The sequence below is a fragment of the Mesoplodon mirus genome (assembly GCF_964341445.2).
Source record: "Mesoplodon mirus genome assembly, chromosome: 8".
NCBI lineage: Eukaryota > Metazoa > Chordata > Mammalia > Artiodactyla > Ziphiidae > Mesoplodon > Mesoplodon mirus.
The window spans coordinates 11,142,913-11,165,569 of NC_138984.1; the positions used below are offsets into that span (position 1 = coordinate 11,142,913).

Sequence of the window (22,657 nt, forward strand, 5' to 3'; positions counted from 1 at the left end):
TTGAGGGCATTAGACTAAAATTAAATGTCAGACAGAGAAAGATAAATGCCATGTGATCTCACTTATATATGGAATCTAAAACAAACTAACAAACGAAAAACACTGAACTCATATGGAGAACAGAGGCACAATGGGTGAAGGGGGTCAAAAGGTACAAAGTTCCAGTTATAAAATAATTAAGTTGTTGGAATGTAATGCACAGCATGGTGACTATAGTTAATAAAACTGTATTGCATATTTGAAAGCTGCTGAAAGAGTAGGTGTTAAAAGTTCTCGTCACAAGGAAGAAAACAAACATTGTAAACATAGACATGCGCAAAAAAATTTTCACAAAAATTCACAAAAAATTTTCTCCCCAAAACTTTATTCAACAGAAATTATAATAATAGGCTTCAAAGTAGAATCTAGGAGACATGTTGTTACATTACTCTTGTTTCATTTATCAGTACCGTGATGCTATCAAGAAAATGGAAATAACCAGTGACATTTGCCAAACAGTACGCTTGTTCCTGTCATCTCTACCAAATAATATCAAGGAATGATATAAGTCCATCAGCTTTAATGGTCTTATCTGTGAAGCTAACGACAGTGTATAAAAGGTTGACTTGTGGACAAAGAGAAAACATGAAATATCACAATAGCTTACTGTCTGGCTGTGATGCCAAGTGGCAAGTTTCCTCATGGACTGACTTTCTTCAATCAGCGCCATATCCTACAGGTATTATCCTTGCTACCTAATAAAGCAAATTTCACAAAATTAGTTTTCTTTATTTTACTCACTTAACTCTGTTTTTACAGGTTGACATTTTCTGGGTCATTGTCGATGATCAGTATGTTTAATGTGCCAGAGCCTCAGTGCCCAGCTGCAGAGCCCCTCAGCAGCTCAGGCGTTTGGGGGGTGGGAATCTTTTTTTTTTTTTTTTTTTTGCATTTTTCCATGTCAGTCATAAATTGGGCAAGTTCACATTCTACTTACGCACCCCCGCGAGATTCATGGCATCTGAGAATTGGAGAGGACCGGAAAATGCAGCCACATCGGCCGTCCCGCTGCTTATCCCCCCACCCCACCTTCACGCATCGCCACCGGGTGGAAATATGGTGACTTTGAACATCTCCAGGTTTGAGTGACTAGCTTATGAGGGGGCAGCCCATCCCACTTTGGAACGTCTCAAAATGTCAACAGATTTCTCTCATCGTCAGTCAGAATGTGAAATTTGCATCCTCCCGCCCGCCCCACGACTATGATCAACACTCTTCCAAAGCAGCCTTGACACAACTCCTCCCCCAGGGACGCCATTCACATTCTTTCTGTCTGTGGGAATGATGGCCCTGGTATGGAGCAGTGCTGGGCGCTGCTGCTTCTCTCAACCTCAGGGGCCAGGCAGGTATCATCGATAGAGGAAGTGTGAGGGCTGCACGGATCGGGAAAGCCTGTGAAAACCGCACATTCCCCCGCAAAGGCACCTCGTATTTTTGAAAGTGTCATGACCACACCGGACAGTTTCCTTCCATTTAGTGACTCTAAACCCTCAGGCAGTCCACTAATAAATGCATGCAGTTAATCACACCGGGGTCTGACAAGAAAATAGGTCAGATCAGTTCAAACACAGTGCTCTGCTGATGGCCAGGCAGACGTGTCACCCCCATTCTCGTAAGCGCTAGCATCTAGTGGGTCAGTATTTAGCATGTTGGTGCTTTGGGAAATACTAAATAAATCGATAATATCTTAAAAGAGCTCGGGCATTTGAAGGCCACCACTAAAACAAGGCACAATCAACATATATTCCTTCCCGAACTCTCCAAGGTCTTCTGTGGTTGAGGGGAAGAGGTACTGCACAGCTGACCCGGCTTAACATGAACGGTGTGGACTAGGAAAGCCTGGCCCTCAGCTCCTGTGCTTCCTGTCACAATCTCCCACCTCCTTCCTCATTGTGAGAAAGGATCCAACGTTCTTTATTATGGCATTGTCTTAGGAGTACCTACGTTTTAGTAACACTCGCTAACCGTAAGCCCAAAGGAAGTAATCTGCAATTTTAGAAATTATCCATAATTAGGTGGAAAGGGGTGGTATTTCAGGGCAAAGGGGAGATTATTCTCAGCACCTCTAAAGTTATATGATTAGGAAGCTACCTAATCAGCCAATATATAAAGCCAACTTTGTATATGTGACATTTCAATTACTAGACTAGTTAAGCAATTTAAAAATCTTCTGGACACAATGAGAATCACTGAGAGTTAGGCAGATTCGCTCCTTTGTGCCCTCTGAGGGCATCCCTACCCAACACCACTGTAGCATCCCACTCCCTGCCAAGGTTTCCTCCAGAGGCAGTGCACTAACGTAGTGCCATATTCTTGTCACTTTTTCCCCTTTCCACAATTTAAATTAACCTGATCTCAATCCAGTTCTTATAAAATATCGCTAATATAATTTATTCACAATAAATCGTTAATCATTGAAAAATTGCTCAATATGTGTTCTTTTCCCCCAATATTAATGTGTTATGAGGGGACATCCAAGGAGAAAACAATTTCACTCAAAGAACAAATCTCTAAAGGGCTATAAATCCCACCGTGAAGAACTCAGGTCCTGACTTGTTTTAGTTACTAACATTTACTGCCATCAGCTGAATATTGACCATTTGATGGACTATGCCTGGGGAAATGTAGTAAACAGGAAGAAGGCAGCCTACTGAATTCTTACTTTGCCTGGAGCAACTAAAATTGAGAATTCATAAAGCCTTACAGTCAGTGGCAGAGCTCACTCCTGTGGTTCTGCAATGCAACTAAAATGAAATAATGGGCATAAAAGGCACCAAGGTGAGCTAGGGACCCTGGTGGGGATGGCGGTGTCTCCTTTTGGTATCCAGCTTCGTAGCTCTAACAGCCAATTTGAAAGGAAAACTGAGTCGATGGTGTTTATTTCTCCCCTACCTGTAATGATTATGTCACCTTTATAGTTGAAAGTACATGAAAAGATTTCATCCGTGTGTCCCTCAAGAACCTGGAAGCACTGACCAGTCTGAGCATCCCAGATTCTAGCTGTTTTGTCAGAGCTGCCAGTGAGAAGACGGTTCCCTTGGGGGTTGAAAGAAATCTACAAGCAAGAAAGAAGAAAAGTGATCACAGGTTTGTGTAATTTGATTTCCACTATATTTTTAATCAGCAGAAAGGGGACATTACTAAGTACCTGTCACCTTCTCAGCCTGGTATTTATTCTTACATAGAACAGTTCCTTCAGGATGGGAAAAATATTGCAGGGACTAATACATGAAAATTAAAATCTAGAGAGTAAAGTTTGATTGCCCACCCATCACACACAGTTCTAAGGATAAAAACCAAAGCTCCGTTATACTTCGAGTGTTCCCTACCCAGCTTCTTTCCAAAGGCTCCTGATGCCAATCTCCCCACGCAAACCACGAGGCAGAGCCCTGGTGTGAATGAGAACACAAGCCAGGCATCCTCATACCCAAACCTCGATGTCACCTCTGCAAACCAACTTTCTGTCATCACAAGCATAGGGATCGTCCTTCAATCTGTGGCACAGAATGGCAGGGCCACTAAGGGAGGACTTTCTGTGTGCTGCTACTTAAAGCACAGAACTTTCCATCCATGTGTCCTGAGAGCCCCTACATGCCAGGCATCTTCATACCCAAACCTCGATGTCACCTCTGCAAACCAACTTTCTGTCATCACAAGCATAGGGATCGTCCTTCAACCTGTGGCACAGAATGGCAGGGCCACTAGGGGAGGACTTTCTGTGTGCTGATACTTAAAGCACAGAACTTTCCATCCATGTGTCCTGAGAGCCCCTACATGCCAGGCATTGTCACGTTCTATCTGAGCAGCAGAGAAGAGTGTTAGTCCTCAGTTCCTCTGTACATCATTCTTATAACATTTTCTAAAATATCTGAAGATGACAATTTGGGCCACTTCCTCTGTAACTGAAGGTTTGATGAGGGCAAGTCCCAAGGTCATGGCTTTTTTCATCACAGTGTCACTAGGGCCTAGCATAATGCCTAGCACAGTGGGAGCTTTCAAAAAGTATTTGCTGGGCTTCCCTGGTGGCGCAGTGGTTGAGAGTCCGCCTGCCAATGCAGGGGACACGGGTTCGTGCCCCAGTCCGGGAGGATCCCACATGCCGCAGAGCGGCTAGGCCCGTGAGCCATGGCCGCTGGGCCTGCACGTCTGGAGCCTGTGCTCCGCAACGGGAGAGGGCACAGCAGTGAGAGGCCCACGTACCGTTAAAAAAAAAAAAAAGTATTTGCTAAGTGAACGAACGAATGAATGAATGAATGAATACCTTAGCTTGGCACCCCATAGAAATGCCACTACTGGATGGCAATTCAATAGGTAATATATACTTAACAAGCATAAAATGCAGTAATATAGTTTGAGAACTCTTTCTATTCACACACACACCAAAAAAAAAAAAAACGTGCGCTTACTGAGTGTGACACACCAGACTCTCAGAAACATGGCCAGAGCTCCCTCTGTGGCCTGTCTCCCATGGTCACACATCCCATCCTTCTTTCTGCCAGTCCCCAAGGCCTCCTAGCCTGTGAAGAGGCTGTGCCCTGCACAGTCTCAGAGACCAACCCTGATGGGCAAGGGGGCAGTGGTCACCAGCAGCAGGTGCAAGGGCAGGAGATGCGGAGAGAGCACAGCAGCGGGCGGCCCCGGGCTCCAGCAGGAGCCTGCAGAGACCTGAAACCATCAAGCTGATGTTTTACAAGGAACAAGAAATCTATCTCAGGTATGAGACCAAAGAACTGGGCCAAACTAGGGGGCGAGAGTCACCAGTCCCAGCCTTCAATACAATATTCTGAGGACATAAACCTCAGATCCCTGACTGGATGGCCCTGCTCTGTGCATAAGCTTTTGGGAGGAGTTAATATAAAATCCTAAACTACAGATTTCAAGTTTCAAAATAGGTCATTTTTAACTTTGTTAAGTGTTAAATATTTCCAGGAAATACTTCCTCAATTGCATCTAATCTACAGGACACTTGATATTTGCTGTGCAGCATGTCTTTTGCGCAATATATACTTGTGTGTTTACTAGAACCAGGAAAAATACTTTATTAGCTTCTTAATAGCTTTAATAATTATTTTTAGCTAACAGAATCTTTTGCTCATGGCTGAGGAGAATGCTGTTTTATACTTTGTAAAAGGTTTTAGAAATCATTTATTACGCTGAGTTTCAGGACACTTTTAAAAATAAAGTCTTGGGTTTCCCTGGTGGTGCAGTGGTTGAGAGTTCGCCTGCCGACGCAGGGGACACGGGTTCGTGCACCGGTCTGGGAGGATCCCACATGCCGCGGAGCGGCTGGGCCCGTGAGCCATGGCCGCTGAGCCTGCGCGTCCGGAGCCTGTGCTCCGCAGCGGGAGAGGCCACAACAGTGAGAGGCCCACATACCGCAAAAAAAAAATAAATAAATAAAAATAAAGTCTTTAGGTAACTGATTTATAGAAAATGTGAGTTAACTGGCCAAACCTTGGTACCATCAGTGCCAATAGACCTATTTATACTAAGCCAGCTGCCTATTTTTTTGAAAATAAATAAATTGCTCCAAATGAGAAAGCAACTCACCTTTGAAATTTCACCTTCATGGCCTTCCAATTTGGTAATGCATTTTCTTGTGGCTGCACTGAAAACTCTTGCTGTTCCTTTTTGAGAGGAGTTGAAATATATATAAATTCATCTGAAATACAGAACTTTGACCACATGCCTTGAGTTATCTAAATATCTATCCCTCTGACACACACACTTTGTGCTAAGTTTGTCTTCTTGCCTGCAGTGAGAACCAGCCACTTAATACTTAAAATGCAAGCTGGTTCCACTGCAGGAGAAGAGAGTGAAAAGGAGCATCTCTCTAGCCCCAAGCTTATTAGAAGAGATACTGGGTTCCAAGGTAGATGGGAGTGGGGAGACAGGAATCCAAAAAGAATAAAATTTTTAAGAGAAAAAAAGGGGAATTAAAACAAGTTCTGAGAGGCTGAGGATGAAATAAACAGCAAGACTAACATCATACACCAAATATGAGTCTAAGGTTATAGAAGATCGAGAGGCCTTCCTGAGAAGGAACAGCATTCACTACTCAATGAATGAAGAACAGGCACTAAGAAACCCTTTTCAACAGAAAAGGCCAATAGAATGGTTTGTTCCCTATTGGATCCCCAGTGCCCAGAAGTGCCAAACTCATAGTAAACACAATAAATAGATGTAGGATGGATGGATGGATGGAGGGTAGATGGATGGGTGGATGGATGGATGGATAGATGAAGTACAATAGTAGATACATTTCCTTAGAATTAAGGAATAGAGGAGTTGGGGCTTTCCTGATGGTAGAGCGGTTGAGAATCTTCCTGTCAATGCAGGGGACACAGGTCCAATCCCTGGTCCAGGAAGATCCCACATGCTGTGGAGCAACTAAGCCCATGAGCACAACTACTGAGCCTGTGCTCTAGAGCCCATGAGCCACAACTACTGAGCCTGTGTGCCACAACTACTGAAGCCCGTGCGCCTAGAGCTCATGCTCCACAATAAGAGAAGCCACCACAATGAGAAGCCTGTGCACTGCAACGAAGAGTAGCCCCCACTCGCCGCAACTAGAGAAAGCCCGCGCAGCAACAAAGACCCAACACAGCCAAAAATAAATAAATAAATAAATAAATTTATTTTAAAACAACAACAAAAAAAGGAATAGGGAAGTTAAATAAGCATAGAAGGAGAAAAAACAGAAGTAGTGAAATTGTTGTCAGAAAAAAAAATTAGGGCTTCCCTGGTGGGGCAGTGGTTGAGAGTCTGCCTGCCGATGCAGGGGACACGGGTTCGTGCCCCGGTCTGGGAAGATCCCACATGCCACGGAGCACCTGGGCCTGTGAGCCATGGCCGCTGAGCCTGCACGTCCGGAGCCTGTGCTCCGCAACGGGAGAGGCCACAATAGTGAGAGGCCCGCATACCACAAAAAAAATAAATAAATAAAATAAAATTTATCTGCCCAGATGAAGGATGCTGTCTCACCACAAATTATAGAATTACATCAAGGTAAAATTAGCAAGGATAGGGAATTTTGTTTACTTAATTTTAATATGGAGAAAAGCAAAATATCTTAATAAATTTTCTTTTTACTTATCTTTCTGACAATGTCAACTTCAGGAAGAAGTAGACAAAAATTGCTATGTTAGAATTAATATGATTAAAATATAAAACTTGCAACTTAGTTGGACATTTCAAAAGCCTTAAAGAAAAGTGATCCAACTGTTTTAAGTTTGTTAATAAGAGAGATTGGTTCAAGATAGCAGAGTAGAAGGACGTGTACTCACTCCCTCTTACAAGAGCACCGGAATCACAACTAACTGCTGAACTATCATCAAGAGGAAGACACTGAAACTCACCAGAAAAGATACCGACATCCAAAGACAAAGTAGAAGCTGCAATGAGATGGTAGGAGGGGTGAAATCACAATAAAATCAATCCCATAACTGCTGGGAGGGTGACTCACAAACTGGAGAACAATTATACAACAGAAGTCCACCCCCTGGAGTGAAGATTCTGAGCCCCACATCAGGCTTCCCAACCTGAGGGTCTGACAACAGGAGGAGGAATTCCCAGAGAATCAGACTTTGAAGGTTAGCGGGATTTGATTACAGGACTTTGACAGGACTGGGGGAAACAGAGACTCCACTCTTGGAGGGCACACACAAAGTAGTGTGTGCATGAGGACCTGAGAGAAGGAGCAGTGACCCCATAGGAGACTGAACAAGACCTACCTGCTAGTGTTGGAGGGTCCCCTGCAGAAGCAGGGCGTGGCTGTGGCTCACTGCAGGGACAAGGACACTGGCAGCAGAAGTTCTGGGAAGTACTCCGTGAGGTGAGTTCTCCCAGAGTCCACCATTAGCCCCAACCAAGAGCCTGGTAGTCTCCAGCGCCAGGTCACCTCATGCCAAACAACCAACAGGGAGGGAACCCAGCCCCACCCATCAGCAGACAAGTGGATTAAAGTTTTACTGAACTCTGCCCACCAGAGCAACACCCAGCTCTACCCACCACCAGTCCCTCCCATCAGGAGGTTTGCACAAGCCTCTTAGATAGCCTCATCCACCAGAGGGCAGACAGCAGAAGTAAGAAGAACTACAATCCTGCAGCCTGTGGAACGAAAACCACATTCACAGAAAGATAGACAAAATGAAAAGGCAGAGGACTATGTACCAGGTGAACAAACAAGATAAAACCCCAGAAAAACAACTAAATGAAGTGGAGATAGGCAACCTTCCAGAAAAAGAATTCAGAAGAATGATAGTGAAGATGATCCAAGTCCTCAGAAAAAGAAAGGAGGCAAAGATTGAGAAGATGCAAGAAATGTTCAACAAAGACCGAGAAGAATTAAAGAACAAACAATCAGAGATGAACAATACAATAACTGAAATGAAAAATATACTAGAAGGAATCAATAGCAGAATAACTGAGGCAGAAGAACAGATAAGTGACCTGGAAGACAGAATGGTGGAATTCATAGCCATGGAACAGAATAATAAAGAAAAAAGAATGAAAAGAAATGAAGAGAGCCTAAGAGACCTCTGGGACAACATTAAACGCAACAACATTCACATTATAGGGTCCCAGAAGGAGAAGAGAGAGAGAAAGGACCCGAGAAAATATTTGAAGAGATTATAGTTGAAAACTTCCCTAACATGGGAAAGGAACCAGCCACCCAAGCCCAAGAAGCACAGAGAGTCCCAGGCAGGATAAACCCAAGGAGAAACACGCCGAGACACATAGTAATCAAACTGACAAAAATTAAAGACAAAGAAAAATTATTAAAAGCAACAAGGGAAAAATGACAAATAACATACACAGGCACTCCCATAAGGTTAACAGCAGATTTCTCAGCAGAAACTCAACAAGCCAGAAGGGAGTGGCATGATATATTTAAAGTGATGAAAGGGAAGAACCTACAACCAAGACTACTCTACCTGGCAAGGATCTCAATCACATTTGACAGAGAAATCAAAAGCTTTACAGACAAGTAAAAGCTAAGCAAATTCAGCACCATCAAACCAGCTCTACAACAAATGCTAAATGAATTTCTCTAAGTGAGAAACACAAGAGAAGAAGAGGACCTACAAAAACAACCCCAAAACAATTAATAAAATGGTAATAGTAACATTACCTTACCATTACCGATAATTATTGATAATTACCTTAAATGTGAATGGATTAAATGCTCCAACCAAAAGACACAGGTGCACTGAATGGATACAAAAAAAAGACCCACCTATATGCTGTCTACAAAAGACCCACTTCAGACCTAGGGACACATACAGACTGAAAGTGAGGGGATGGAAAAAGTTACTCCATGCAAATGGAAATCAAAAGAAAGCTGGAGTAGCAATAAGCATATCAGATAAAATAGACTTTAAAATAATGTTACAAGAGACAAGGAAGGAAACTACATAATGATCAAGGGATCAAACCAAGAAGAAGATAGAACAATTATAAATATATATGCACCCAACATAGGAGCACCTCAATACATAAGGGAAATGCTAACAGTGATAAAAGAAGAAATCGACAGTAACACAATAACAGTGGGGGACTTTAACTCCTCACTTACACCAATGGACAGATCATCCAGACCAAAAATTAATAAGGAAACACAAGCTTTAAATGACACAACAGACCAGATAGATTTAATTGATATTTATAAGACGTTCCATCCAAAAACAGCAGATTACACTTTCTTCTCAAGTGCACATGGAACATGTGGAGAAAAGGGAACCTTCTTGCACTGTTGGTGGGAATGTAAATTGATACAGCCACTATGGAGAACAGTATGGAGGTTCCTTAAAAAACTAAAAATAGAACTACCATATGACCCAGCAATCCCACTACTGGGCATATACCCTGAGAAAACCATAATTCAAAGAGAGTCATGTACCCCAATGTTCATTGCAGCACTATTTACAATAGCCAGGACATGGAAACAACCTAAATGTCCAACAATAGATGAATGGATAAAGAAGATGTGGTGTATATATACAATGGAATATTACTCAGCCATAAAAGGAATGAAATTAGGTCATTTGTAGAGACACGGATGGACCTAGAGACTGTCACACAGAATGAAGTAAATCAGAAAGAGAAAAACAAATATCGTATATTAACATATATATGTAGAATCTAGAAAAATGGTACAGATGAACTGGTTTGCAAGGCAGAAATAGAGACACAGATGTAGAGAACAAATGTATGGACACTAATGGGGGAGAGCAGGGTTGGTGGGGAGGTGGTGGTGGGATGAACTGGGAGATTGGGATTGTCCTATGTACACTAATATGTATAAAATAGATAACTAATAAAACAAATAAAATCTTTAAAACAATTTTAAAATAGAGAAAATTTTTTTAAAAATAGTTTTTTTATAAGGCAAAAATATCCAGTATAGATTAGTACATTAAATTTTACAAAAGCATTTTTAAACTTCAGAAAACATAAAAATAATATAGCCTGAAATTGTAGTTTTTTATAAGATAGAAATATGAATAAGACACCAAAAATTTCAGCCTTGAGAGTAATTCCAATGAAAATGAAAAAGGCGATAAATATTAAAAAAACAGATTGTAGCTGCACAGGCAACTAACTCTGTTGAATGAGATCTAATTTTAAGAAGGGAATGAGGAGCAAAGACCAGAGGTAAATTTAAAAAAAAAAATTGCTCTAAACATCAAGACTTAGGAAGGACAGAATGAGAAGAGGTTTACAAAACAAAGAAAAGAAAAAGAGTTTTTTGGAAGTAATGTGTTATCGAACAAGGAAAGAATCACTGCTAGGGAAAATAACAGATGATAGAAAGGACAAAACTAAAAGAATCAAGCTTATATATTATTCTCATCCATCCGTCAGCATCCTGATCCCTTGTCCCTGCTTGTTTCTTCCCTCATAGCACTGACCAACTCCTGACATTCTATATAATCTAATATTCTATATAAAACACATGCACAGTATCATTTATTGTCTCTCCATCTACAACTTAGCTCCAGGAGGAAAGAGATTCCCATCTCTTTTGTTCATTGATATATCCTATGCTCCTAAAACTATTCCTGGCACAAAGTAGGTACTCCATATATATTTAATGAATAGATTTTTTGTATAAATGAGAATGATATTTAAAATGAAAAGGGCAGATTAATTATAGTTAAGGGATGATTTTTAAAAGCAAAGATCTGTGAGAAGATGAGAAAGTAAATAGTTTAAAAAATAAAATTCTCCAGATTCAGGGTGTTTATATTCCAGGATGTAAAAAGGTCATGTATGTATGATTAAAGGACCACCTTTGAAAAGTCCTAGTGAGTAAGAGAAGAAGCATGCAAATATAATTTTGAAAAGGGAGACAATAATAAAGACTGTAATTAAAATGAATCACTGGCAAAATTCTACAACTGATTATAACACAAAGTAACTACTTAAAAGTATGTTAGTTACCAGGAGCAAATATAGGCAAAGAACAGGTGAACAAATCATGCCTGGGAAAAGCATTCCATTTTTGCCAGAATTTCTTAAAGAGCTGTTAAGGAATTTACACAAGCATAATGTAAAGTCACATATGGTCATTAAGAGAATTAAACATATGTGTAGCATCATATGTGATTATCAGAGAGGTGACTTAGACAGAGTGGAGGCTTGCTCATGTTGTCAGGGAAATGACACAGTCATAGAGCAGCATGATATGTATTCACAGGAGGTGACACAGATATAGTGTCACCTGTGGTTATCACAGAGATGATGTAGACATAGGCTGGCGTCAAGCATGGTCATGAGGGAGATGGCACAGACATAGTCTAGGATCAAATGTGGTCATCAGAAAAATGATGAAGATAGAGTGTAGTATACTATGTGTTCATCAGGGAGATGACCTAGACACAGCATAGCGCCTTACATTGTTGATGAGAAGGTGACATGGACATAGTTTAGAATCAAGGAGATAGACATAGTGTCACATGATACATGAGCATTGATAAGATGATCCAGATGAAATGTAGGATCGTACATGGTCGTCAGAATGTTGATGTAGACACAGTGTGTACTGTGTGAGGATATCAAAGAGATAATGCAGCCATAGTATAGCATGATGTGTGGTTCTCAAGAAGATGAAAAGACATAGTGTAACATCGTACAATAATACATACCAGCAAGCAGATAATGGAGACATAGTGTATAGTCACCTGTGGACTACAGGGAGATGGCACATACAGAGTGTAGCAACATATGTGGTTATCAACAGGTGACACAGATATATTGCAGCACCATACATGGCCATCATGGATATGAAACAAGCTATATCATCACACACAGTTGTCTAGGAGATAATGCAGAATAGGGTAGCACTCCACATGATTGTGAAGGAAATGACATAGACATGGTATAGCATTACCTTTAGTTTTCAAGGAGATTACATGCACACAGACATTCATAATATGGGATTATCAGAGAAAAATCTTATTTTAAATATCATACATAGTTATCAAAGAGATAATGCACCTAGAGTCTGTCATACAGAGTGAAGTAAGTCAGAAAAAGAAAAACAAATACCTTATGCTAACACATATATATGGAATCTAAAAAAAAAAAAAAAAAAGGTTCTGAAGAGCCTAGGGGCAGGACAGGAATAAAGAAGCAGATGCAGAGAATGGACTTGAGGACACGGGAGGGGGAAGGGTAAGCTGGGATGAAGTGAGAGAGTGGCATGGACATATATATACTACCAAATGTAAAATAGATAGCTAGTGGGAAGCAGCCGCATAGCACAGGGAGAGCAGCTCGGTGCTTTGTGACCACCAAGAGGGGTGGGATAGGGAGGGTGGGATAGGGAGGGTGGGAGGGAGACACAAGAGGGAAGAGATATGGGGTATATGTATATGTATAGCTGATTCACTTTGTTATAAAGCAGAAACTAACACACCATTGTAAAGAAATTATACTCCAATAAAGATGTTAAAAAAAGAGATAATGCAGTCATAATATAACATCACATGTGTCTGCCAAACAGACTTTGCATATATAGCACTGCATCATATGTGGTTGTAAAGGTAACAACACAGACATATTATGGCATCATATAGTGTCATCAGTGAGATAAACAATAGCATAACACACATATTTACTTTAAAAGGATGTAGATATAGCATAACTTCATTTATTGTTGTCAAGAAAATGATGCAAAGTATACAACTATACAGTGCTGTCAATGATTAGACACAGTGTAGCATCAGACCATGGTTATCAATAAAATGAGACAGACATGGTGTGGAATCATAAGTGGCATTCAAGAAAGTGATGTATAGCACATTATATATGTTCATCATGATGATTCACTAGACATGTTAGAGCAGCACATGTTATAAAGGAGACAATGCAGATTTGTTATAGAACCATCAGTGGCAGTCAAGCTGATGAGAACAACATAGTGTAGCATAATGCATGATCCTTAGGGGGAGATGACCCAAGATACACCAATATATATAGTTATCAAGGAGATGAAGATCTAGTTTAACATCATATGTGGTTGTCAAGGAGGTGATGCAGACATTCTATAGCATCACATGTGATTATCAAGAATATGATAGAGACATAGTGTACTGACATACATGGACATCATAGAGATGAGGCACATGTAGTTTCTATCATGGCTGGTCACCAGGGAGATGACCTATAGTGTAGAATCACACGTGTTTATCGAACAAAACATAAATCTCTCCATAAATTAAATGTACCAACAGATTACCTACCATCAGCTGAAGCAGTTGCAATAAGCTTTCCAGTGTAATCAAAACAGCTGTCTAGTATTTCATCATCATGGCCTGTTAATGTTGCCACACATTTTCCATTTGTAGCATCCCACAGCTGCAATTTTTTAAAAAAAGAAGATGACAAAGACTATGACTTCCTATCTAAAGTGCAAAGATGGCCAGAAGTAGTCTTTATGACATGTTTATGGCTGGCTAAATAACTGTGCCAAATCCTGTGTATAATTTTCACATGTTTGTTCATTTTACCTTGATTCATGACCGGAGACCACAGCCAATCATCTAACCAAGGCACACTTTGGACACAGAGAAGACCAAAGACAGACATTTATAACGGGTAGCACAAATCTGCCACTACATTAGGAAAAAAATCTCAAAGTGCGTGCTTCTCTGATTGGAATGGAAGCATCATCTTTTCATGCAAAGGGCATCAAATGGTAAAGAGCCTGATCTAAAACTACAATGCTATAAAATGAAAAGCACATTAAGATTATAATACATTTGGTATATAACCTATATACCTAATAATAATTCTAGAACATAAGCTCTTAGCAACAGAAACGTAAAGGCAGGGAGGCATTGTGTTGAGACTTCGTGAAGTTCACTCTGATCGAAGTTTAATAAAGGAATAGAGGGGCATTAAACAAAAATAATGCACCTTTTTAAAAAAATAAGATCTTTCAACACATTTAAATAAACTAAAACTATTTTACATCATAATTCCTTCAAACTTGAAGGATCAGAAACTTGAAATTTAAAAATTACCAATTGTTGATAAATTAATATCTTAATTTTATAGCACCTTTAAAATTTGTTACTGTTGCAATGAATACCTGACCCAGTATAAAATACAGACATAAGAATTATAAAGCAAAGATATTTCTTGAGCTCACCATGCAGGTTTTGTCCATAGAGCCAGTTAATATCAGAGAGCAATCCCAGTTGAACAAGGCACTGCTGATCTCAGCACAATGTCCAATTAAGGTATACACCTTCCTACAAAATGGAAATGGTTCAGACGGGTGAAAGATTCCTTAGTCAAGAATGTGTACAAAGAAGGATCTCAAGCCATTGGTGTAAGAGTCTGAATTTTACTTTTCACAAAATAATATCTATGATGACCAATGAAAGATGGCTTAACTGTAGCTCCAAAAAGAGTCAACTAGGCTACTAATTTCATTTCAGCAAAAAATACACTTAAAATTTAAACAACCCAAGATAACAACATTACTTAAGACAACACTTCAGAAAGGCATGGATGAAAAATAATAAAGGTGGGCTTCCCTGGTGGCGCAGTGGTTGAGAGTCCGCCTGCTGATGCAGGGGACACGGGTTCGTGCCCCAGTCCAGGAAGATCCCACATGACGCAGAGCAACTAAGCCCGTGAGCCATGGCCGCTGAGCCTGCGCGTCCGGAGCCTGTGCTCCATAACGGGAGAGGTCACAACAGTGAGAGGCCCGCGTACCACAAAAAAAGAAAATAATAATAATAGTAATAATAATAAAGGTAATCTGAAATTCTAGAACTATTTTTACACCAGATAGGTGGACCCCTTTATTGTTCAGAAACTACCCATCAATCGTCTGAGAACCCTTCCTTCTCTCTCATTTCTTGCTGCAACCATGTTGATCAGTCCCACTGATAATTGGTCCCTCTATCAAAACACAGACAAGTCCAAGAGTGGAGTTTTCCAACAAAAATAGACTAATTTAGTTAACTTCTTAGCAACTAGAACCAAAAATAATTAGGAAGGAAATTGAAGTTCTTGGACAAAATTAAATTTGGATCATTAGCCATGATTTTATTTATTCATGATACCCATGCCTACCATAATGACAAGCCATTGAAATTTGATTACATAGTACATGGAATAAATAATAGCTGTGTAACCAGGCTATTGTTAACATTCTCCTTTTATGTTACTGTTTGGCATTATTTCCTCAGAATTCCAAGAAAGCATATATTTTTGGTGGATCAGAAATATCATTAAAGAATGAATTAATTTGTTTTCAATGTGTCCTTATTCCTATGGAATCCAAGGTAAAGTTAATAGATTTAACATTAAGCTGATAAATAACAAAGACTATCTTATTAATCTTCTGATGCAGGTTAAAAAAAATTCTTAAAAATCAAGAATACCTTCCAGTATCAGCATCCCACACTGTAACTGTATGATCAAAAGACCCCGTGATGATTCTGTTTCCTGAGGTGTTAAAGGACAAAGAGATGATTTCAGCTGAGTGTCCCTAGAAAAAGAGCAGATATCATCATGCATACCTGTAGATGAAATGATTTCTACAAATGTATAACATAATAGTCTAAAAGAAAATGCTAAAAGAGGCAAAGCTCTATAGGGAGAAGAGAGATCAGTGGCTGGCTCGATAGGGAGAGACTGCAAACAAGCTGAAATACATTTATGTGCTCAGAATTTTAATGTTCAGCTCCATTTAATTTTAATAAAGGACATGTGTAGAGCAGGACATGCACCTTCCAACGCTCTCAGGCATTTATCTGAAAGAAGAGGCAGTGAAGAAGCGTGAAACACAGAAGTGATGAGTACGAAGATCAGGAAAAGTATACTTACATGAATAAAATGAGGCTCTCTGATTTAATAAAGAAAAACTCTTGGTGTTAGTTAAAAACACTGATTTTCCTCTTTTTTGCTAGTCCATTTTAAATTTTTCTAGAAGGAGAACTTCTAGAAAAAGTTCTAGAAAATGGATCCTATTTTTAAAATCCATTTATAATCTGAAAGAATAAAATAATGTGATTTCCCATCCAATTGTCCCCACTGATTGCCACAGAGCATCACGCTTTTTTGCTTGGTAGTTTTTGCTGAGGCGGGAAGAAGTGGAGGGTAGCAGACATAGGATGGTTCTGGACAGACGTGTGGTGGCGACAGACATGGGCCCCTGCCGAGACACACCACCAGCATCCACTCTGCGGGCAGTGCCCTTGGCCTTGCCACTTCCTGCCACTTGCCCCTTATACTTCAGACTTTGTAATACCAGAGGCTTCTAAGACTGGAGGTTAGAAAAGAAGGGAGTTTCTTTAAGAAATCTTCTGGCAGGTTCCTCAACTTCTGCCTCTTCCAAAAGGTGCCAGCCTCCATCTCCTTTGCTTTTAGCCAGGTAGGTGACCATAGGTTTTAAGCAATATTTGGTGCTGCTTACAGACTGAAGTTAGTCAAAATAAAAAGCCCATCTGGCTTCCCTAGCATGTCCATTTAAGTCTTTGGGAATAGTCATCAAACCAGATGAAACGCTCTTTTACTACAGTCCGAAAACCAATCGCTCAAAAACATCTTTTAACTTAGAGTTCATTTTGTAATAAAAATACAAATAAAAACAAACACAACGGACTTCCCTGGTGGTGCAGTGGTTAAGAATCCGCCTGCCATGGGGACACGGGTTTGATCCATGGTCTGGGAAGATCCCACATGCCACAGAGCAACTAAGCCCGTGCGCCACAACTACAGAAGCCCGCGTGCCACAACTACTGAAGCCCGCACGCCTAGAGCCCGTGCTCTGCAACAAGAGAAGCCACCGCAATGAGGAGCCCACAGACCATAACGAAGAGTAGTCCCCGCTGGCCACAACTAGAGAAAGCCCACGCACAGCAACGAAGACCCAACGCAGCCAAAAATAAAAATGAATTAATTAAGTAATTTATTTATTTTAAAAAACACAAGTAAAAGGCTTACTCAAAGGAATAGCTAATGAAAATGTAAAACTCTTGATGTTATTAACATTAGTAACATACTGCGAGAGTGAACACTTCCTCTCCATTCTGAATGTCCCACAGTTTGGCCGTTGTGTCCATACTTCCAGTAGCCACCAATGTGCTTTGAGGATTAAACGATAAACACACCTGAATTACATGAAATGAGAGAGATTTTAGAAAGATAGAGTTTTAAATAGTTAATTCTAATATAGAAAAGCTTGGAGATGTGACTCTCTCGGCAGATTCAGCCTAATTCTTTGTACAGATATGCAGCAAAATACCAGATACGAGTAGCCGTTTATCTGCAGGTTGATCCTGAAGCATTCTCCTCTTGAGAAGAGGCTGTTGTTCTCCCACATCACCCAGCTCAGGCTTGGAGAGGCACTGGCTCCCCTTAGTCACTTCCAGACCATAGAAGAACAAGAACAAAAGCAAAGCCCAGCTCCTTTGAGATTCATGCTATCTGGCTTCCATCTTTTTTTTTTTTTCTGGCCATGCCGCGGGGCATGTGGGACCTTAGTGGCCCAACCAGGGATCGAACCTGTGCCCCCTGCAGTGGAAGTGTGGAGTCTTAACTGCTGGACCACCAGGGAAGTCCCTCTGGCTCCCATTTTCCTTGTTGCTGTGTTCATCATCCTATCAATCACGCCCCCTCACTTGCCTAGGACTTTGGCTATTGGCTCACATTCTCAGTTCCGAGTCCCAGGTGGCCTTTGTGTGAGCCATCCATCCAATAGCCCCAGACCCACGATCCTGGACTCCTTTTCATAGTCACTCCCATGGCAACACCCTTACCTTGATGTCACCTTCTCTAGAAGATTCACTACCAAAACACCAGTCTCTAGTTACAGTTTCCCAATACTTCCACTTTCTCTCTTCCTTACCAAGCCTGCCCTCCAACCTTCCCATAGGATACCTTCCATTTCATGTAAACCCCTCTCTTTTCTCCTGGTCCATTATCCCCCATTCAAATGACACGAGGAAGCATCACTCCTGCCAGCATCCCCAAAACTCCTAGTCCCTGTCTTTTCACCTGCACCCTTCATATAACTCCTAAAAACTTGTCTCAATCTGGAATTTTATCCACTCGTTTGCCTGCCCTACCCTCGACCAAGGCAGCTGAAGAAAACAGTATAGCAGATACTAGTGATGCTCATTCATGTCTTCTGTCCTCAGCTGTGGCCTCAGTAGTTTTCCCTATTTTGTTTAACATGCCTTGGATTCAATATATTCTCCCATTCCCCATTTTTGCCTCCACTCCCATACTCATTCCTCTTCAGCAGGTAACTTGGCCTCCTAATACTTCCCTGAAAAAACATACCTATCAGTTGAGAACTTCCTCCCCTGACCGTCACTTTCCTTTCCTCCAGTCTCAACTGGGATCACTTTGCCATTTTAAGACACTATGTTCCCTGTACACCTAGGAGAGATGAGCCCACCAACTTTCCCTTCCCTCTAGAAGGAGCTAGATCCTTTCCAGTGGCCTATAAGTATGCTTGAGCTCTTCCCACATGAAAACAAATCCTCCCTTGACTCTACATATCCATTTTTTAACTACCTTTATTTCCCTTTACAACCAAATTCCTTGGAAAAATAGTCTCCCATCACTCACTGCCCATCTTCCACTCTTCAACTCTACTGGAACCACTCTACATCAATGTCCAGTTGAGAGGCTTGGTTGGTCTTGGTCATCTCACTTAACATTCCTGAGGTTCTCAATATTTTCTTCCTTCTTGACTGCTTTGATAATGTTCTGCTTTTCTTCTCTAACTTCTTGTCTCTTTTATTGTATCTTTTAAATTTTTCTCTTCTCCATCATCCCAAGATTCCACCAGTTTTCTCCCTACAGTCTACCTTTCCCTTTGGGAAATTTCAATTGTTCGGTGGTTTCTACTGCCACCCAGAGCTCTTCCCAGTGTGTGCATCTCCATATGAGCACCTTCTGTGCAGGCAAGGCTGGGAAGCGCTGCTCTGGACACTCAGAGCCACTTGAGTTCTAAGCACAAACCACGATTACACACCTCTTCTGGGCATTTGCTGCTGCAGCTCCCTCTGCCTGGGACACACCCGCCACCTCTCTGCAGAGTCTTTCCTGAATACCAGTCCTGGTCATGTAGGCTTGGCCACTCCCTCTGTGCCCTCACTGAACTCTCCGCCAACTTCTGGCCCACGTACAACACATCTTTAAACTTATCCATGGACACCTCTACTCCCTCTACAAAACTGCAAAATCCCTGGGGGACCAAGAACTACATCTGATTCTGTTTGGTACCCCACACACATAGGCCAGGGCTTCACACAGTCAATACTTAGTAAATATTCATTGGATTGATGTTGTTGATTACAAAAAATACGAAATGTCTTCCTAGGAACTATAAATAAAGAAACCTTTTCAAAATTCCACGGGAGTATGAAAACATGGCCACACTATGAGAATGAAGATTCTGTCTTTCTTATGACCCTGGACAAATTACTTAAGCTCTCTAAGCCTCAGCATCCTTAACTGTAAAGTGGGGAAATATCTACCCCTTACGGTTGTTATGAGGGAAAACAAAGCTAATATATGTAAAGGGCTTAGGACAGTGCTTCAGGGTCAGTTAAAGGGTCAGTTAAAATTTCTAACTGCAGTATCCCCAGTGTTTAGCAAAGTACCTTGAACATAGCATGAGCTCTTGTTGGATGAACATACAATGAATTTGAAGGATGAATATAAATAAATTTTTATTCCTAAAATAACTAGACTGTTTATTTTTAAAAGCTATCACTTGCTCCATAGGGTGCCAATTATCTCCCTAATTGTAATAAGATGTAACACAGAATTGGCCAAAGACAAGGGCTTCCCAATAGTGAAAGCCGTTTAGAGTATCAAACTATTTATGCAAATTTGAGTTCTATTTATATCCAGAAAACCATCACCTTAGATATCTTACATGATATAAAAAACTTATTTTAAAAGCTATTTTAAGAACTTCGTCAACCCTCATCAAGTCAGTCCTCTAAAGACAAGTCAGTGAAAAAGAAAAAGTCAGGTTGGATATTGTACTCATATACTTATCCCATTATTTGTCTACTTAGTCAAAGCAGGATATGGGTCTTTTACAGCATCGGCAAGATACTAAGACTAGAGTAGTTTATAAATTATATCAATACCACCATACATGATATATAGAAACTGAAAATATCAGATAGGCTTTAAACTTAATTATAAAGGTATAGCCACTACTTTTACAATGGAATTCTAAAAAGAAATAACAATGATGTGATGTGCCAGTGTAAGTTCATCAATTGTAATATATGTACCACCCTGATGGGGATGCTGATAATGGAGCATGCTGCGGAGGGGAAAGGTGAGAAATCTTTGTACTTTTTACTCAGTTTTCCTGTCAACCTAAAACCGCTCTAAAAAATAAGTTCTACTGAAAAAAAGAGGAAAGTAAAACAAAACAAAAACAAAAAGAATGAAAACATAAAAATATAATAAAATAAATATACTCACTATTTCTGCTGTATGACCCCTGAAGGTATGGTAACAGTTTCCAGTTTCTACACTCCATAGTTTACAAGTCTTATCAAAGGACCCAGTGGCAATTTTGTCACTAAGATTTAAAAAGAATAGATATGGAATTTGAAAACAAATTCAACCACAGTATTTGATATACTGAATTAAGAGAAGAGATATTAATACATGGATCTCTATCTACTCAGAAGTTTATTTCACTTTTAAAATAATAACCTATCCAGTAAATCAACTATACTCCAATATAGAATAATTTTTTTAAATAAAATAAAATAACAAGCAATCATATCTATTTCAGTGAACTCTATAACAAAATAGAGTTCTAATTTTTGAATAATATTAGTTTATATGTTCAGCCCAGTGCTATAAACATCAGCAGGAACTTCCTGTCAGAGAACTCCCAAGGGCAGAGAGACAGCCCTGCAAAAGCTTGAACTCTTGCTCACCTCTTTACAACTGTGTGAACCTGGGAAGGGTATTTGAACTTTATATATGTTATATGAAACTAGTAATACCTATCCCAAAGCTCCTTTAAGCACTGAAGAAGGTATTTAAAAGGTTTTCAAAGCACATGTCAGGCACTCAATAACTTTTAGTTCTTTGCCTTCCTCTTTTCCTTCCCCAATAGATAGAGGGAGACATGAGTAAAAGAATGAATGGATTAATAAGGAATAAGTGAACAAGTGAATGTCTTTTTACCCATAAGGATTGTTGAATGCTATGGCATAAACCACATTCCTGTGACCCTCCAGGGTGTGAAGTTCCTCTCCAGAGGCAGTGTCCCAGACTTTGCATGTCCGATCATAGCTTCCTGTGATAAAGCTGACACAAGCAATATAAATACATCACAAGGTGAAACTAGCAATGTGTTAATAAAGACCTCATTGTTTTTGCCTGCAAAATTATAACCCCATTTACCTTGCTTTTTACAATGGAAGTTGTGAAGGCAGAACAAATTGGGAACAATATCTGACCTTTGATCTGGAAACTTTCCAATTTTATCCTAAACCCCAAAAGGAGTCACTAAATAAAATAAAGAGTAATCCTTCCAATAATCGTTCTTACAATGTAAATAGTTATATCATTAAATAACGTTAATAATCAGTAACATTTTCTGAAACTCTAATATATCTCAACAAATAACATCATTCTTCCCGTTGGTCAGACCATAAAGTCTTAGCATCACCTTTGATTCCTCTCTTTCCCTCACACCCCACACACAATCTATCAGTAAATTCTATTAGCCCAGTCTCAGAATACATCCCTAGTATGGTCACTTCTCACTAGTTCCATTGTCTCCATCTCTTGCCCAGACAAATAAAACCACCTTCTAATAGGGCTTGACTCACACATGTCCCTTACAAATCTATTTCCCTCACCAAAATTGGATTTATTTTGTTTAACCTTCCTCAGATGGCTTCCCAGTGATTTAGAGGAAAATTCAAACTTTGCTTGTGGTCTGCAAGGCCAGCAGTCCTGGCTACACCTGGGACCTCAACTTCTCCCAAAAGCACACCCTGATCAGCCACATTCCCCTTCCCACTAGTCTCTGAAGAACTGTATTGTTTCTTTCATACATGCTAGTTCTTCTACCCACCTGGTTTACCACCAT

General features: G+C 40.3%; 1 protein-coding gene across 2 annotated transcripts in view; it reads right to left on the minus strand.

The window, feature by feature from the left end:
- Window positions 1-202: 202 nt before the first annotated feature.
- The window catches only part of DAW1 (dynein assembly factor with WD repeats 1), a 36,161-nt gene continuing 13,706 nt past the window's right edge, over window positions 203-22,657 (minus strand). The window contains exons 5-13 of one of the 2 annotated variants that reach the window (XM_082630835.1): window positions 21,745-21,867; window positions 21,025-21,124; window positions 17,568-17,675; window positions 15,945-16,051; window positions 14,699-14,801; window positions 13,788-13,902; window positions 5,590-5,666; window positions 2,932-3,094; window positions 203-734 (exon numbers count right to left, since the gene is read on the minus strand). In XM_082630835.1, the coding sequence (XP_082486961.1) occupies window positions 700-734; window positions 2,932-3,094; window positions 5,590-5,666; window positions 13,788-13,902; window positions 14,699-14,801; window positions 15,945-16,051; window positions 17,568-17,675; window positions 21,025-21,124; window positions 21,745-21,867 (931 nt within the window). In that variant the 3' untranslated portion in view covers window positions 203-699. The remainder of the gene's footprint in view (window positions 735-2,931; window positions 3,095-5,589; window positions 5,667-13,787; window positions 13,903-14,698; window positions 14,802-15,944; window positions 16,052-17,567; window positions 17,676-21,024; window positions 21,125-21,744; window positions 21,868-22,657) is intronic. The other variant, XM_082630836.1, reaches the window with a different exon arrangement.